The sequence below is a fragment of the Chiloscyllium punctatum genome, chromosome 2 (assembly GCF_047496795.1).
Source record: "Chiloscyllium punctatum isolate Juve2018m chromosome 2, sChiPun1.3, whole genome shotgun sequence".
Classification (NCBI taxonomy): domain Eukaryota; kingdom Metazoa; phylum Chordata; class Chondrichthyes; order Orectolobiformes; family Hemiscylliidae; genus Chiloscyllium; species Chiloscyllium punctatum.
The window spans coordinates 95,203,233-95,222,565 of NC_092740.1; the positions used below are offsets into that span (position 1 = coordinate 95,203,233).

Below are 19,333 nucleotides of genomic sequence, written 5' to 3' on the forward strand. Positions count from 1 at the left end.
ATCTATAGAATCCATCTACCAGGCCCGCTGTCAAGGAAAGGCTGCCAGTATTCTCAAAGATCCATCCAACCCTGACAATGTTTTTCTACAACCTCTACCATTGGGGAGAAGGTGCAAAAGCCTGAACACACGCACCAGCCGGTTTCACAACAGTTTCAATTCTACTGTTAGAATACTGAATGGATTACAAACTCCTAACATTTGCCTGTACCTGTGTTTTTGTTTTTGCCACTGTTTACCTATTATTTACTTATCTATGCTATTCAACTGTGATCTGCCTGTATTGCTTGCAAGAAAAAGCTTTTCACTGTGCCGTGGTATAGGTGGCAATAAATTCAATTCAATTCAATTTAATTCAAAGGTGGATAAATCCCCAGGATCTGATCAGGTGTACCCTTGAACCCCTTGCTGAGATATTTGTATCATCGATAGTCGCAGGTGAGGTGCCGGAAGACTGGAATTTGGCTAACGTTGGTGCTACTACCTAATAAAGGTGATAAGGACAAGCCAGGGAACTATAGATTGGTGAGCCTGACATCGGTGGTGGGCAAATTGTTGGAGAGAATCCTGAGGGACAGGATTTACATGTATTTGGAAAGGCAAGGACTGATTAGGGATAGTCAACACGGCTTTGTGCGTGGGAAATCATGTCTCACAAACTTGATTGAGGTTTTTGAAGAAATAATGAAGAGGATTCATGATTCCGCATGATAGACTGGTTAGCAAGGTTAGACCTCACGGAATACAGAGAGAGCTGGCTATTTGGATACAGAACTGGCTCAAAGGTAGAAGAATGAGGGTGGTGGTGGAGGGCTGCTTTTCAGACTGGGGGCCTGTGACCAGTGGAGTGCCACAAGGGTCAGTGCTGGGTCCACTACTTTTCATCATTTACAATAAATTATTTGGAAGTGAACGTAGGAGATATAGTTAGTAAGTTTGCAGATGACACCAAAATTGGAAGTAGAGTGGACAGTAAAGAAGGTTGCCTCAGAGTACAACGGGATCTTGATCAGATGGGCCAGTGGGCTGAGGAGTGGTGCTTAATTGAGATAAATGTGAGGTACTGTATTTTGGAAAGGCAAATCAGAGCAGGAGTTAATGGTAAGGTTCTAGGGGATGTGTCTGAACAAAGAGAGCTTGCAGTGCGGGTTCATAGTTCCCTGAAAGTGGAATCACAGGTAGATAGGATAGTGAAGAAGGCGTTTGGTACGCTTTCTTTTGTTGATCAGAGTATTGAGTATAGGAGTTGGGAGGTCATTTTGTGACTGTACAGGACATTGTTTAAGCCATTTTTCAAATATTATTTACAATTCTGGTCTCCAAGGGTTCAGAAAAGATTTACAAGGATGTTGCCAGGGTTGGAGGATTTGAGCTAAAGGGAGACGCTGAGTAGGCTGGGGCTGTTTTCCCTGGAACATCAGAGGCTGAGGAGTGACCTTCTAGAGATTTATAAAATCATGAGGGGCATGGATAGGGTAAGTAGACAAGGTCTTTTCCTGAGAGTGGGGGAGTTCAGAAGGAGAGGGCATAGGTTGAGGGTATGAAGGGAAAGATTTAAGAGACCTAAGGGGCAACGTTTTCATGCAGACATTGATGTGTGTATGGAATGAATAGAATTGAATTTATTGTCACGTCTACCTAGGCACAGTGAAAAACTTTGTAGAGAGAGGAGGAAAACTTCTTCAAGGCAGGCATCCTTGCAAGAGGATTCGCAGTAGGGTTAAAATCAATGAGGTAAAAACAATAACTGCAGATGCTGGAAACCAAATTCTGGATTAGTGGTGCTGGAAGAGCACAGCAGTTCAGGCAGCATCCAACGAGCAGCGAACTCGACGTTTCGGGCAAAAGCCCCCTCGTTGATTTTAACCCTACTGCGAATCCTCTTGCAAGGATGCCTGCCTTGAAGAAGTTTTCCTCCTTTCTCTACAGAAGGGCGATTTCGCTGCTCGTTGGATGCTGCCTGAACTGCTGTGCTCTTCCAGCACCACTAATCCAGAATTTGGTTTCCAGCATCTACAGTTATTGTTTTTACCACAGTGAAAAACTTTGTCTTGTGAGCAATACAGGCAGATCACAGAGTTAAGTAGCATAGATAAGTAAATAATAGGTAAACAGCAACAAAAACAAAACACAGGTACAAGCGAATGTTAAGAGTTTGAGTCCATTCAGCATTCTAGCAACAGTGGGATAGAAACTGTTACAACACCGGCTGGTGCATGTGTTCAGGCTTCTGTACCTTCTCCCCGATGGTAGAGGTTGTGGAAAAACATTACCAGGGTGGGATGGATCTTTGAGAATGCTGGCGGCCTTTCCTTCACGGCAGCCTGATAGATGGATTCTATAGATGGGAGGTTGGCCTTTGTGATTGTCCAGGCCGAGTTCACCACTCTCTGTCTCTGATCTTGAATGGTACAGTTGCCATACCAGGTAGTGATACATCCAGACAGCATGCTCTTGATGGCACACCTATAAAAGTTTGCCGTCATGCCAAATTTCCTCAGCTGCCTGAGGAAGAAGAAGAGATGTTGTTGGGCCTTTATAACCAGTGTATCCACATGAAGAATCCAAGAAAGCTTGTTGTGGATGACTACTCCCAGAGCTTGACACTCTCCACTCGTTCCACCTCTGTGCTAATGCATAGGGGGATATGAGTAACATCTTGCTGAAACTCAATAATGAGTTCGTCAGTTTTGCTGGTATTGAGGGCTAGGTTTTCAGCGCACCATTTTTCCAGGTCTTCCACCTCCCGTCTCTAGTCTGTTTCGTCACCATCTGAGATTTGTCCGACTATGGTGGTGCCATCAGCGAACTTGTAAATGGCATTAGTCTGGTACTTGGCAACGCAGTCATGGGTATACGGTGAGTACAGTAGGGGCCTGAATGCACACGCCTGGAGGCTCCAGTGTTGAGTGTTAGTGAGGATGAAATATTGTCCCCAGTCTTCACTGATTATGGCCTGTGGGTCAGGAAAGTGAGAATCCAGTTGCAGAGAGTGGGGCTTAGTCAGAGATCACTCAGTTTAGTAATCAGTCTCGAGGGGGTAATAGTGTTGAAGGCTGAACTATAGTCAATGAGTAGGATTCTTATGTAGCTGTTCTTGTGTCAAGATGTTCTAGGGAGGAGTGAAGGGCAAGTGATATGGCATCTGACATGGATCTGTTGGTCCAATAGGCAAATTGGAGTGGGTCAAGAGTAGTGGGAAGGCTGGAGTTGATTAATGCCATGATCAGCCTTTCAAAGCACTTCATGACCACTGAAGTTAGGGCCACTGAGAGGTAGTCATTGAGACATGCAGCGTGAGCCATCTTAGATACAGGGATGATGTTGGCCCTCTTGAAACAGGCAGAGACAGTGGCCTGCTGCAGGGAGAGGTTGAAGATGTCTCCTGGTCTGAAGGCCTCATGCCTGGTTTTTAGCAGGTTCTGGATGTCCTGATTCATTCAAGGTTTCCTGTTGGGGGACACCTGGATAATCTCCCTTGATATGCAGTCCTCCACACACTTGCTGATAGAGTCTGTGATGGTGATGGCATACACGTCCAAGGTACCTGTGGACTGGTTGAACATGCCCCAATCAGCCGATTCCAGAGAGCACTGGAGTTGATCCGCTGCCTTTTCCATCCAGCACTGTATCTGTATCCGCGAGTGGGGGGTCTCCTGCTTGAGCTTTTACCTGTAAGCCAGGAGCAGAAACACTTTTAATGACTGGCTGAATGGTAGATATTCCGTTGTGGTCAGTTCCCAAAATGGGGGGTGGAGCGGTAGGCATCTTTCACAGTGATGTAGCAGTGGTCTAAGATGTTGGGGCCCCTGGTGGGGCAGGTAATGTTCTGGTGGTACTTGGGTAACACCTTCCTTAGATTGCTTTGAGGAAGTGGTAGAGGCTGGTACAATTACAATATTTTAGGCATCTCGATGGGTATATGAATAAGAGGAATATGGGCCAACTGCTGGCAAATGGGGCTAGATTGGGTTGGGACATCTGGTCGGAATGGCTGAGTTGTACCAAAGGGTCTGTTTCCGTGCTGTATATCTGTGACTCTATGGTGGTTAATAAGTGGAAAAGAAAGCAGACCCAGGGAAGGATCCGCAGAACTGTCTGTCCTGGATTGGGACTAATCTGCATGTGTTCTATTTTGTGCTCAACAGTAAATGCTGTTCCTTTCCTGTCAGTCTTCCTGAATTATTACAGATATGTTCCTTCATTGCATTTAATAGCATGAGTTTCTTTGGGCAAAATAGTTGGTAGTTGATTGAGTTATGGAGCTGCAGTGTGGTGGTAATCTCATACCAGCCCAGTTTGTTTCCTTACATATCTTGCAAGAATTTTGACAAACATTGTCTAGCCCAGGATTGCTCACAATAATTGTAGTGTTGTGATTCAACCAATGTGGACCTGGAATATAACTTGGGACTTTGTGATTTTTTGTGATTGGTAGATGCTGTCTTTTACAAGGACCATTCAGTTTTCAGGGTGTTGGGAGTTCTAATTAAACTATTTATAACTAAAGTAGTGAAAAGAGAACATAAAGAAATACTTGCATTCATAAGATGTTTTGGATCATCAGAATTCCAAAATTATTTTCATCCAAACAATCACTCTTAAAATGCAGGTGGCATTAACTAAGCAAAATTAATAGTTATGCACAATATTATTAGTAGTTCAAATAAAGCCACACTATCTAACACATTTCAAACTGTGCATATCACCAATGGATTGATCTGTTGGGGATATGTTTTTGCCTTTTAGTAAGATATTTGAATTAAAATTAAATGTAAGGCTCCAACAATGAGAATGTTTTATTGTTGAAGCTAAGATTAATATACACTAATAACCTCCCCTCAATTTTTTTTTTCCTCAGATTAATATTTTACAAAGTGAAACTATCCAAGATGTGGTGCTCCTGGATCCTCGGTGGTTATGTACCAATGTATTGGGAAAACTTTTGTCCAATGAAAATCAAAAGGCTTTGCACCACTACAGGGGCCGGTACACAATAGATGACATCCTGCGCCTGGTATCCGAGAATGATGTAGAAGAGTTGTTGCAAATTCTAGATGCAATGGACATCTGTGCTCGGGATTTAATGACTGGCTCAATGGTAGATATTCCAGCTTTAATTAAAGTAGATGGTCTGCATCGATCCTGGACTGATGAAGACGATGAAATGATGGTTTATGGAGGGGTCCGCTTTGTGCCTGTTGAACATCATACCCCATATCCTTGTGGTATTTTCCACAAAGTGCAGATGAATCTCTGTAGATGGATACATCAGCAGAACTCTGAAGGAGAGCTAGATGTAAGGTTATGGACTAATGGGTCAAAAATAACCAACAAAGGAACTGAAGTCTTGGTGTTGCTGGTCAACCATGGACAGGGTGTGGAAGTACAAGTGAGAGGGTCAGAAACTGAAAAAATAAAATGTTTTATGCTTCTCGATTCCATTTGTAGTGTCATTGATAATCTAATGGCAACTACTTTGCCTGGACTCCTAACGGTCAAGCATTACTTGAGCCCTCAGCAGCTTAGGGAGCACAGTGAACCTGTTATGGTTTACCAGCCTAGAGACTTCTTCAGAGCTCAAGCTCAGAAAGAGACTTCACTCACCAACACCATAGGTGGGTACAAGGAGAGTTTCAGCAGCATTTTGTGCTTTGGTTGCCTCGACATCTATTCCCAAGGAAACCTGGGAATGGATATTCCTGTCTCAGAACTGAATCTTCTTGCAAGACGAAAACTTAGCCGCTTACTGGATCCCCCTGATCCCATGGGTAAAGACTGGTGCCTTTTGGCTACAAACTTAGGACTTGTTGACCTTGTTGCAAAACTCAATGCTCAAAATGGAACTTTAAAAGATGAGAGATTTTCTACAAGTCCAACTGGTGCTGTGTTGACTGAGTGGGCAGCTTCGCCAGAGAATTCTATAGGGCTTTTAATGTCCAAACTAAGAGGATTGGGACGTCGTGATGCTGCAGACTTTCTTTTAAAGGCCTCAGCCATTTTCAAAGTTAACTTTGATACCAATGGGCATGAAACCTATATAAGCAGTTGCAATGGAGGAACATCTTATAATTCAATCAGCTCAGTAGTTTCAAGATAAAAACACAAGTTTTGCAAAGCTGGTGAGAGTTGTAATTTTAGCTGAAGCCTGACTTTATAAAATGCATTCACTGTGTACAGATAATGCTCTAGTTAATAATGTAGCTTGCTTTCTTTGACAATGGTGAAATTTACTGTTGTACACTTAACATTTTTACTTCCACATTGTAACCCACAAATCCTTGGTCAACTGGGGCAGGATGTGGAGGTACAAGTGAGAGAATCAGAATCTGAGAAATTGGTTTATGGATTCCATTTGTACTGTTGTTTGTGGTTTCAATGGGTTATCTACTCAAAAGTGTTCTGGAAAAGACAATTTTTTAAGAAAAAGAGTTGCAATCTTAGAATTGAAACAATTTTGTCAGTTATGCGGATAAACTTTGTAAAGCTGCCATGTGCAAGTTATCCAGTTTGTCAGGATCTTCATCTTTTTGTGATGTCATTTGTGGAAGTTAAGTTCAGAAAAAGCTATCTACAAGAATGTGAATTTTTATAACAGGTTTTTCATCATCGCATCCATATATTATTTTTATTTTCTATAGTGGAGGGGGAAAAGGCGAATGTTTGTTTGCTATTGACAATATTAAATTTGATGTGTAATGTCAACAACCAAATGCGAGTGCCTTTTTCAGGAAAGGGTTTCCTGATTTAACTAGACCAATATTTGTTAAAAGCCTTTACATAGAAATCTTCTACCTCCCCATTTCTCTTCTCTGAGAAGCATGCATATCATTACCATTCAAGACATTTGTACTTCCTTTTTGTACAGGTTTTCCAATTTTGGTCAACTTCTCTTCATATTGATGTGGTTAATCCACGGTTTAAAAGGGAACAAAGTCATGTAGTAATTTCATGTTCATTGACAATAAAACAGTGATGTACAATGAAATTTAATAGTGGGACTTTTTTTTTCCATTTCTTGATTGTTGTTAACAAGGAGCATGTGATCTTAAATTTACAATCTTATCTGTACACTTCCGCACTTACTCGCTTTTTGGTGTAGTATTATAACAGGAAGTATTTTTAATTTACTTGTGAATATTAAGCTCTGAAAACCATTAATTTTGCATAAGAGTTGTGTGCGAAGTCTATAAATGTGGAAATTCAATGGCATCGCACCTACTTTCCAAGCACACCATAGGAGCCAACGCATTCATCTGAGGGCAGCATATTTGCTTATTCTGTGCCAGAGTTCATGCCCTGATTATAATATAGAAGTGAAAAAAATTAGTATACAAGGCTTGCACCTAAAACCGATTTCAAGTCGCCCAATTGCGAGTGCAAAATCATCTTCACCTATTGAGGCCAACTGTGCAAAATTGGTCTTCCCTCCTTCCATCCAGATCGCTCTTGATAACATGATATCTTGATATCTTGGGGCATATCTTCCCTCAAGGTTGCAAACAGTCTAATTTTATCTTGGAATATTGCTAGGGAATGAGATGTTTTTAATGACTAAAGAATAGATCATTGCAGGGACAAAAAAAGCTTTGATTTCCTCATTGTTTAGTTGGAGGAAATTCATTTTCATCTAGTGTTAGATGTTGGACTAGCCTGACAATTTCGAGGATATAGAAATGTCAAGAAAAGTAATGGTGAAATAAAAATTAGATACATGTGGAACTTGACAACTGTTGAAATAATGTTACTTTTATCTACTACAAGTATAAAGATGATGCTGTGGAAGCAGGAAGACCATTATAGATGAATCTCTGGCTGTAACTGGATAGTTGAGAAGGGAACTAGGTGAGTTCAGCCCCACAGCTGGACAACAGAGGAGAGACATTGGATAAAGGTGGTCTGGTCAACCATGTCAAAGGGAGCAGGCAATGAAAAGACTACACAATTCCAAAAATAACTTTAAATATTTTGTACATTAAATCTAGTACTGAAAATATACAATTGTTTTTTCAGTGAGAAAATAACTGAAGTAAATGGTGTGGATTCAACATTGGAATTGGAATATGTGAATTATTTTGTGAAAATAAACAAAAAAAATGGAGGAGAGGTAATAGACTGAACCTCTAAAACACTTGGTAAATTACAAAATCTGGGAGGGTGAGACTAGTGGAAGATGCTCAATTAGAGAGACAATAAAAATATTTATAAAATAGCTACTGAGAAACTGGACATTTCCCATCATGTTGCAACAAATAAAAGCCAGCAATAACACTTCACACTTGTTTGTAAATGTGAATTCTGCAGTAACTGAATTTACATAATCCCTCACGTGTTATTCTGTTAAATATCATCTATGTAATCATACAATATTTTTTGCAGTTGGAGACATGGCCCATGCAATGTTTAATGCTAGAAGTCTGGTTCAGGCAGTATGTATTTAATAGCTTCCATAAACTGCCCATCCAGACACTTCCAAATGGGTAGAGGTCACATGACTATGGCAGGCCAGTCTGTACATTGCATAATTGCACTTCTTCAATTACATTTAAAAAAAATGCATGTACCATCATCTGTAGTTACAAGTTACTGAAGTTACACAATACACATAATGACAAATGATCATTATCAACAAAGCAATGTTTTAGCTTTAGTCGGCTCTATTTTCATCAGTCCCTGTATGTGCATTGCATACATAATCTTTAAATTGTGTAGATCTTGTACAGTTTGCTTACATGTTTTTCCCCTGGAATTTGCTCATTCCTAGGGTGATGTTCTTTCTCCAGGTATTGTTATTCTTGTGGTGAGTGCAATTGCCATGGTAACCTGATCTATTTCCATTGTTGGGAACGGCACATCTCAGGGATTGATGATCATTCTGTACTGCCTGTAGTGAAGCTGCAGCTTCTGTAGTTGCATGTAGATATTGGTAATTGGAACAACATTGTGTTGGTTATGTACAACCAGTAATGATCAAGGTGATGACTGCACAACACTGATCCCACAGGGGCTGAGTTTTGTTGAGAGTATTGAATATTTGCACTCTGACTGTCTCTCAAATGCTCAGCTTTGCCAATGTCTTCAACAGCTTTAACAAAGTGAAATTTGGCTTTGTCTCAGTACTGCTTGAAGTTGTCACCCTTACCTGTTTAATACTGTAGATCAGATCCATAGTTGTTCTTCTCGCTGTAAGAGTGGTTTGGGTGCAACTTGACATTTGTCTTTGCCCTGAATTACTTTCCATGCCTTCAAGAGGTGTATTTCTCCACTGGATGATTGCCTTGTTCGTAAGAATGTAAGAACAGGGAGCAGGAAATTCAGCCCCCGAGCCTGCTACGCCATTGGATATGACCGTGACTGATCTCCTCTTAGCCTCAACTCCACTTTCCCGTCTATTCTCCATAAACCTTCAATACATTACTAAATTAAAAGTCTGTGATGGATTGCTCCATTTCATTATGAGCCCTTTAATGGATTCCACTACTGCCTCAGAGTTACCATTTAACTGGGGATAACATAGAGATGTATGCTGTTTAATTTACCAAACCTGTATGAAGTGGTTGAATTCTTTATTCATGAATTGAGGGTCACTGTCACTCATCATAACATCTGGAATGCTGTAACAACTGAGTGCGCTTTCTGGAATTCTTCCACCTTTCTGATAGTTGTTGCTATTGGCTTTTCTGATTCCCAATAGTCAGAATACAAGTCAACAATGACAAGATAACCAGGTTCAAGCAAGTGATGAAGTCTACTTAAAGCTTCATTCGTGGTTTATCAAGGATGGTATGTGTCATAAGCTGCTCTTAAGCTAGCTTAGTTTGGTTTTATTTGCAAACACTGCATTGGCTGGTGTGGCCTTTAACCAATTGCTCATGACTGGCTAGTAGAGCATTTCTGTTGTCTTCAAATGAAATTGAATTACTTGATGGCTTGTATAGACACACTTCAGTCTGTTCTTCCTCATTTCCTTAGGGATGATGACTCATCCCTTTCTAGTAGATGCCACTTTGGGTTATTACTTCATCTCTTCATGTCCTCTTTATTCTCTCTCATAACAATAGATATTTTCCTTGATACTTTCAGACCATCCTTTTTTCAGTACTCCCTGCATCAATTTGGATACTTGCATCCGTTTTCTATATTTGTTTGATTTGAGCAAGATACTTGTCTTCCAGATTCAATGGCTCTGCTGGGTTTTTGACTTCAACACGTCAAGCTGTTGCTTCTTGTTAAATCCGCGGACTTCGCACAGTCTTCAGAGCCTCAACTTTATTTATATGGAGTGTTGCTGACAACAGCATGCTGGCAATATCCATCTGTTTTTGCTGCTTGCATTTAACATCAAATTTACATCTCTGCAAACAAAATAATGTTCTTTCTGGATGCTTTGGCAGAGATAGAAACAGTATGAGGAAGATGCTTTGACATGGCGTGTGGTCGAGTTCCACTGTCATTTTGTCTCTCCCAAAGAGGTTTTGTTTGAAATACTCATAAGCAGAGACAATAAACAGTCGCTTTATTCTCAGTGTGACAGTTCATTTAGTTTGTGTTAATGCCCTGGACCCAAATGCACCAATGTCCTTGCTGCATAAAGGTTGTTTCAAATCCTCGCAGTTGTTTGAGTCAGGTGAAAGCTGGTTCGTGTTTTGTACTTCAATACCTCTGTCCATCCTTAGCAGTGAGCTTACATAGATACCCAAATTCTCATGACAAATTCAGCAAAACTTTAATAGATTGTTCATGAATGCAACAAATTATTGTACAACTTTCACATCTGTTGAACACTGCATCTTTGTCAGTACTTGACTTCAGGCATTTTCAGTTGCATCTTTTTGGTGATGTACAGGTTTAGATGTCAATAGATTTTCAGCAAGTCTCAGTAGATTTTGATTGTTTCACTACATCTATAGACTAGCAGATCATTCCCAGTAGCTTCTATTCAAACTATTTTGTACTGTCCGGATTAATTCTCTTCTGGACCAGTGGAAAGCCAAACAACATGCATAACTATCCCTACCTTCCAGGTTAAAAGTTACTTTCATCCGGTTTCACTTGCCAGTAACCATCTTTTGCATCAAGCTGTGGCAAATTTTCTATGATGGCTGGCATTGAATAGTGCAATCTCTTCAAAGCTTTACAGATCACCTGGATCTGTTTTCCAGGCTTTTTCACTACTACAATGCTGCTAATCCATGGTTTAAGAATTATCACTCTCTTGGTGACTCCTTTGATTTCCAGCTTTTCAATCTAGTTTTTCAGGGGGGCCTTTAAGGGCAGCTGGATTTCCTCAGCCAATGATGAGATGATCTCACACTTGCAACAACTTGGCTATTCATCAGGAAAACATCCAGAATCTGTTTATAAATAAAATTAAGTGTTTTTTTGTGATTGGTTCAACAATCAATAGCTGGTCGGCCTGCAAAATGCTGCAGACTTGGGATATTGGAGGGTATTCATCCAGACTTTAGATAAATGTATTTTGCTTAACACCTACATTCTGGAACTCCAGATGCTTATTCTTCCCATCGCTTTGGGCTCTCAGCTTAATTTGTCATCTTGGCATGAGTATTATACCATCATATATCTTCGATCTTATTTTTGAGGGATTCACTTTTTGTTACCATTCTGAGTGATGTTGTACACCTCGACAAAATCCACGATGTTTTGTGAAGCGCCAGTGCCTGACACTTGATGTTTACTTAATGTTCTCTTTTTACTGTCATCATGTAATAGTCACAAACTATCACATTTAGTCCTGACAACACCAATTTGTCACATTATGTAAAAATATTTGTCAGAGTTAGCTGAATTTTTTTCTCAAACTGCTTTTCACAGCCTTGCTTTTCCTCCTCCTAGCTAAGAACTTGCATGACAAGTGATTCAACTTCCTTTGGTGGGAGACTGTTTTTCTTGTTCTGGGCATACTTCCTTTTGCGAGACATCTGACATAATATTGGAAGGGTGTTGTCTGCTGTTGATCTTTCAACTGGCTTCTCTGTAAATAATTTTGCCCTGGAAATATTTGTGGCATAATGTAAAGCCTCATCAGTTCTCCCATTAATTCACACTAGCTGATTATTGGCAACCTCAGAGTTTCTCTACATGTCGATAGCTTTCTTGAGAATAGTTTTGTTTCCTCTCAGTAGGTTCCCTTCTGCCTCGAACAATCCTTTCTGACAAGATCATCATTCAGCTAGATGCATCAGTGCAGTGGTACTGATTAATGGTATCTATCTCACTTTGCGCTCTGTTGAATAGATACCATTGATATGGAGTTCAAAGTATCTCTTCGAAGCCTACATAAACTCTCCTTTCTGTCTTTTTTATTTAATTTCATCTAGGCCGCAATATAGCTTGTCGCACTTTTCCCAGCATTGATTTAGGCTTAGATTTTTATTATCTCATGTACTCAAGTACAGAAGTGCAAGAGTACAGTGAAAAATGTATAATTTTGTCATGGCGTATCATATTGGGTTCAAAGGTACCTAGGTATAAAAATCTTAGTACTTTGTACCTAAGAGAAACAGTTAAAAAGTTAACATGCATGCCTTTGGTAATGTTTAAGTGAATTGGCCACGCTAAATTGCCCAGAATATTCAGCGAGGTGTAGGCTGATGCATTAGTCAGAAGAAATGTAATGATGTGGGGGTATAGGTCTGGGTGGGATACTCTTCGAAGCGTCAGTGTGGCTTGTTGGCCAAATGGCCTGTTTTCAATCTGTTGGGATTTGATGATTCATAGAACTAGTATGAAAAATAGAGAAATAAGGTAATAGTTAACATTAAAGTCCTTCTTAATTTAAACTAGCAAAATAAAGGAATTAGATGATTCCCTACAGTGTGGAAACAGGCCCTTCGGCCCAACCAGTCCACACCAACCCTCCGAAGAGTAACCCACCCAGGCACATTTCCCTCTTACTAATGCATTTAACGCTATGGGCAATTTACCACGGCCAGTTCACCTGACCTGCACATTCTTGGACTGTGGGAGGAAACCAGACCACCCGGAGGAAACCCACGCAGACACAGGGAGAATGTGCAAACTCCACACAGACATTTGCCCGAGGCTGGAGTCAAACCTGAGACCCTGGTGCTGTGAGGCAGCAGTGCTAACCACTGAGCCACCGTGCACCCCCCCCCCCCCCTCCCCCATTAAGTCAGAAGTTTCACAGTCTTTGAATCAACCGCTTATCTCACTGTCAGGGAGACCTCAGCTACCTGTTCTCAATGTGCAGATATCAGGGGACCTCCTGATCGTCTGCTCTTCCTGTGTTGAGCTGTCCACTATCACTGCTGCTGAAGCTGCCACCTCCCCAATCTCTCCCAGTGCCTCTGGAACATGCCCTAGCAGGACCCACACGCACACAGACGAAAGACTGGGCCAAGACATCGTCACGGGCTGCCGAGAGACCAGTCAGAGACGCTGCAATGGGCTCCTTACCAGGTTTGTGCTGAGGCTGGGAAGAGAGAAATAAAAAGAAACAAAAAAGACATGAGCAGAGTGGACGAGCTCCAACTTAAGAGTGAAGAAAGATAATGTTCACCACTTGTTGAAAAACCGCAAGGAGCTGTCCTGGTATCTTGGCCAAGATTTAACCTTCACCCTATATGCTTAAAACAATTTTAACTCTGTTATATGTGCTTAGATTGGCTGCCTTCTTTGTGTGCAGCACAAAACCACAAAGAGAATACTTCAAAAGCACTTTGGGAAGTTGTGGAGCACTTCAAAACATCCTGTCAATGTGAAAGATAACAGACAACGGGGCTAAAAGAACTGGATGATTAAAAAAATAACTTTTTTGAAGTGCTTGTGTATATAGAGAAAACTTAATCATTGCATTTAGGCCAGTGTGAATCCAAACAAGAAACTCCTCCAATTATGAGGTGTTCCCCTGATGTTTGCAATTGAAAAGCTTTTCTAATATTTAAAGCTGTAGTAATAGACTAAATTTTCTGTAACTACTGTGCTAGAATGTATTTAGTTTCAAACATAATTATATATTGTATCATATCCTGAAATCAAAATTATCGACCAAGTTAGTTGATTTGTTTTTAAATTCCTCTCAATATTGAGCAGCATGGTGGCTCGGTGATTAACATTGCTGCCTAACAGTGCCAGGTTTGATTCCAGCCTCAGGCAACTCTGTGTCAGTTTGCATGTTCTCCCTGTGACTGCGTGGGTCCCCTCTCGGTGCTCCGGTTTCCTCCCACAATCCAAAGGTGAATTGGCCATGCTAAATTGCCCATAGTGTTTAGGTTCCCTACAGTATGGGAACAGGCCCTTTGGCCCAACAAGTCCACACCAACCCTCCAAAGAGTAGCCCACCCAGACCCATTCCCCTACCCGATATTTACTCCTGACTAATGCACCTAACCTATACATGCAGAGACTCAGTGTGAACTGGTTCAGCTGAAGGGCCGGTTTCCACAGTATAGCGATGATTGTGTTTCAAGAAAGCTTGTTACAAAATAAAACATATGAAATTGGAGTTGCTGAAACCTTCACATCATCCATATGATTCATATTGAATAAACCTGTTGTTTGTATGACGATGATTATTATACCACACATTATGGAATCGTTTCAAGAACCCCTGAGACTCAATTGCTGCAAAATCCACCTCCAGGCTTTATGGCACCACTGGGAAGCTTCAGTCGGCTTGTGGCGAAGAAACTCTTCAGAAGATATAATCTGAAATCTGGGTGAGGTGGCAGCTATGGCATTTTCCTTAATAAGGGCAATAACAAAGTAAGACGATGCCATGTCTCACGTATTAAAACCCACAAAGTGTCTCCTTCCTTCTCCCTTGACAATAATGATGCAAGCTGAATTGGACCTGGAGGATTACGTTCCATTGAAACAAAACTGGAAATACAAATGATCACTTCACCCGAAAACCCTTTTGTTTTATAACTTGCTAAGTTTTGTTTTGGCTGATCATGAACAGCTGCAGCTGAATTTTATGTTTTGAACTGGCCTTCCAGCAGCAGTACTATCTTTTTCCAAACACAGACACGTAATTCTGCATCCTAATTTGTATTTTGGACAAAATAAATCACTGAAAATTTGACAGAACTTGGGAGATTCCAGCTAGCAGGCTCTCATTCAGATGACAAGTATTCTGAGTGGGAAAATGGCCACTTACATTTCTCATCATCAGCTGAGAAGATAATCTGTTGAATGGACAGGTACAGTATGCAGCTAAAGGTGATCAAATAGACCCTTCATCACTATGTGATGAATAAAACCAGTCCAGTGTTGCATTTATATTGCAAAACAACTACTACAAAAAGATGCTGCAGTGTTACTGTTGTGAAGATCAAATTACTTATTTATTGATTAGTTTTGTCAGATCTACTTTAAAATCAGTTTCCAGATACATAATTGGCACCAATCTCAAATGACCATTTCAAGAGACAGCAGCTACTTCAGTCAAGTGTGCACTAGCTAAATGAAGCAAATTCAGCTTAGCTGTGGAACAAATGTATCATTTTAACAAAAACAGAAATGCCTGGCATCAGAAGAGTCCAAAATCTCAGAGAAGCCAATGGCCTAGTGGTACTGTCGCTGAACTGTTAATCCAAAGACATAGGTAACACTCTGAGTACCCGGGTTTGAATCCTGCAATGGCAGGTGGTGGAACCTGAATTCAATACATATCTGAAATTAAGAGTTTAATGATGACCATGAATCCAATATCGATTGTTGGGAAAAACCTATCTGGTCCACTGATGTCCTTTGTGCATGAAACTGACTAAACTGACCTACAGTAATGTGGTTGACTCTTAACTCCCCTCTGGCCAATTATGTGTGAGCAATACATGCTAGCCTAACCTGTGACATTCTCTTCCCAAGAATGAATAAAAAAATGAAGTGATTGTGGCTGGGAAAAACTGACATTAATGATGAAGATGAGCTCATGGGAAGGGGGTGGAGGTGAGATAGCAGCATGGCAACTCCTGTATTTCTATCCTAATTAATTCTGTAGCTATGTCATAGTTTTGCTGCTGAAAGTGCAAAAACAATTCCAAATCTGTCTCTTAGCTCCTTTCATTTCCACAGTAGCAGGGAATGGAAAATTCATACCAATTTTGATTCACCCAGTAATTCAAAATTGCAGACTATTTTTCTTTACTAATTTCTTTCAGTAGTTGGCTCTCTTACAACTTTGAAAATCTATACATTTTCAGCAGGCCTTCCTTGCTGTCTTTTCCATTGTAATTATCTCTCTCAGTTCTGTAAATCCACATTTTTTAACTGCGCCACTCTTACAATATCTTTCAAGCTGTGTGTGTGTGAATGGCTCCCATAGGCAGCCCAGAAAAGCATTTATTGTAGAGTAGCAGTTGCATGACTACAGTAAGTCAGTGAGCACATTAAGTACATTTGATTTCATTAGATTCCCTCACTGTAGAACAGGCCCTTTGGCACAACAAGTCCACACAAACCCGCCGAAGAGTAACCCATCAAGATCCATTCCCCTATCCTATATTTACCCCTGACTAATGTATCTAACACTATGGTCAATTTAGCATAGCCAATTCACCTGACCTACACATCTTTGGATTGTGGGAGGAATTCTGAGCATCTGGAGGAAACCCACACAGACATGAAGAGAATGAGCAAATGCCCCACAGACAGTTGTCCGAGGTGGGAATCAAACCTAGGTCCCTGATGCTGTGAGGTAGCAGTGCTAACCACTGAGCCACTGTGCTGCCATTTCTCCAGAGCCCACTATTTTCTTTCTGTTCCCAGTTGTGTTCATGTTCCATTGCTTCTACTATAACCCTAATTTTTACAAAAAAATACTTTTATTGAAAAATAGAGTTTTGAATAATACAACAAATACAAAATAATACAATTCAAAACAATGCACAAAGAACACCAACAAAATGTAAAAAACCCAAACTGCCCTCATGTACAAATGTATAAATATGTATAAAAAAATGAAAAAAACCCAACTAACTACTTAACTAAATAAATGATAACTAACAACAAACTAATAAATAATCATAATACAGCTCAGCAAAACAAAACAATAACTCTCAAATATCGAGAGCATTAATTTTCATCTATTCATATATTCGCAGCTCCCCCATCTCTGGATATTGGACTCATAAAGCACAATGTTATGGTTATATAAAAGCTCTTGTTAGTGTGGCAGGCAAATCTGTATCCAGGTATTCTAAAAAAAGGCTGCCATGTCTTATAGAAATTCTCAGTTTTGTAGTGTATCCAAGGGGATCTGCTCCATTACAACCTTCTGCCAACCCAATAGACCCAGGGGATTTTCGGATACCCAACCTAGCAAGATATGCTTTCTTGCACTGAAAGTGAGAATGTTGAAAAGTCTTTCTTATGTGCATCTGCAGATAACACAGTGGACAGGCTAAGTAGAGGAGAAATCGGGTCCTTCTCCACCCTTATACCCAAAATTCCCTCCATTGCACCTGCCACAGAGCTCCAGTATGTATGAAGCCTGCCACAAGACCAGAGAAAATGGGTAAGAGTGTCCGTACAAACCTTGTACTTGGGACACGTTGAAGATACGCCTGGTTTAAATTTTCACAGACGGTCTGGAGCCAAGTGGACCCTGTGGAGAATTTAAAGCATGGGTCCTATTGCAAATTGATATCTTTCTTGCATTTTTCCAAATATCTTCCTATGCTTCAGAGGAGACCTCAACACTGAGTTCTCTCTCCCACACCTGCAGAGTCAATCAAACTCTCTGAGGGGGCACCCCCCCCCCCCCCAATTGTTGATATAAAGTACTGACAGAAAGTGTACTCTTAGCACTGACCACTTTCCTCTCTGTCAGATTTGTCGGGATCAGTCAAAAGTTTAATCTCTTTTTGAATAAATTCCTAACTTGAAAGAAACAAAAGAGGTCCCTGCTAGATAGTTCATATTTCCGTGCTAACTGATCAAAAGACATCATTGTGTCTCCCTCAAATAAATGGCCCATGCAAGACACACCCCTAGCTGCCCAATGCTTGAATCCTGAATCCATCATCCCCAGATGAAAACCCAGCATACCCACTATAGGTGTAAGAAAAGACATTTTGCGAATTTGCCTTGCCTCTGCCAAATTGCCCTCCATGCTTTAACTGTATTGATAATAATTGGATTATGTCAATATTCCTTAACTGTCCTCATTTTGTCCAAAAACAGCAAGCTAGTAAGGGGGTACTTTGCCTGAGAAGTTTTGATACCTAGCCATATTGAAAGAGGGTCCCCACAAGCCCAATCACTCACGTAAGATAAAAGCGAGCTTAGTTGATAGTTTTTAATGTCAGGGAAATCCATGCCCCCCAGTCCGTGAGGCACTTTTTTTTCTGCTAATTTAATGAAAGGCTGATTACAATGCCAAATAAAAGAACTGAACCAGCCATTCAGTCTCCTGAACATTTGCTTATTGAAAATCAGGGGCAGCATCCGTATAGGGTATAACAAACGGGGGAGAATATTCATCTGAATAAGCGCTATCCAACCCAACCACCAGAAGCACCTCCCATCTTTGAAGGTCTTGTTTGATTTTATCAAATAATCAAACAAAATTACCTTTAAACAATTGATCAAGAGCTGGAGTGATGAATATTCCAAAATACTCAAAACCCCTGTGACCACTGAAATGGGAATCGAGATTTGCCCTCAAGACCTAGCACCTTCGTAAGACCACCCATAGGCAAAGCCTCTGAATTTGCAAAATTAATCTTGTACCCCAAAAAGGTGCCAAATGTGCTGATGCATTGTATCAGGTGAAACACTGAAACTGCTGGATTTAATTTTAAAGATGAGGACATTGTCCACGTACAATGAAATCTTAGGTAATTTTGACCTCGCTTCTGGAGCCGATGTATTGGGATCCCTACAAATAGCCTCCACCGATGGTTCAATCACCAACATAAAAAGCAATGGTGAAAGGGGACAGCCCTGTTGGCTGCCCCTAAAAAATACTAAAATTGTTTGGTCGTAACCATTGGTGATGACCACAGCGAGAGGGTCACTATAGAGGACCTTTGCCCACCTTATAAAGGCTTCACCCAAGCCAAACTGTTCCAGAGTATATAAGAGGTTCGGCCACTCGACTCAGTCAAATACCTTCTCTGCATCTAGAGAAATCACCAATCCCTGTATTGACTGCTGTTGACATGCTTGAATTACACCAAGAAGCCTCCTACAATTATTGGAGGATGTGCAGCCTTTTATGAAGCCTGCCTGGTCCTCTTTAACAATAGAAGGTAACACAGTCTCCAACCTTAATGCAAGAGTCTTAGAGAGGCTTTTAAAGTCAACATTTAAGAGTGAAATGGATCAAAATTAGAGTGGTGCT

General features: G+C 40.7%; 1 protein-coding gene across 5 annotated transcripts in view; it reads left to right on the forward strand.

The window, feature by feature from the left end:
- The window catches only part of dapk1 (death-associated protein kinase 1), a 258,303-nt gene extending 251,315 nt beyond the window's left edge, over positions 1–6,988 (forward strand). For all 5 annotated transcript variants that reach the window (XM_072585888.1, XM_072585882.1, XM_072585887.1 and 2 more), the window contains one exon: positions 4,862–6,988. In XM_072585888.1, the coding sequence (XP_072441989.1) occupies positions 4,862–6,100 (1,239 nt within the window). In that variant the 3' untranslated portion in view covers positions 6,101–6,988. The remainder of the gene's footprint in view (positions 1–4,861) is intronic.
- The last annotated feature ends 12,345 nt before the right edge of the window (positions 6,989–19,333 follow it).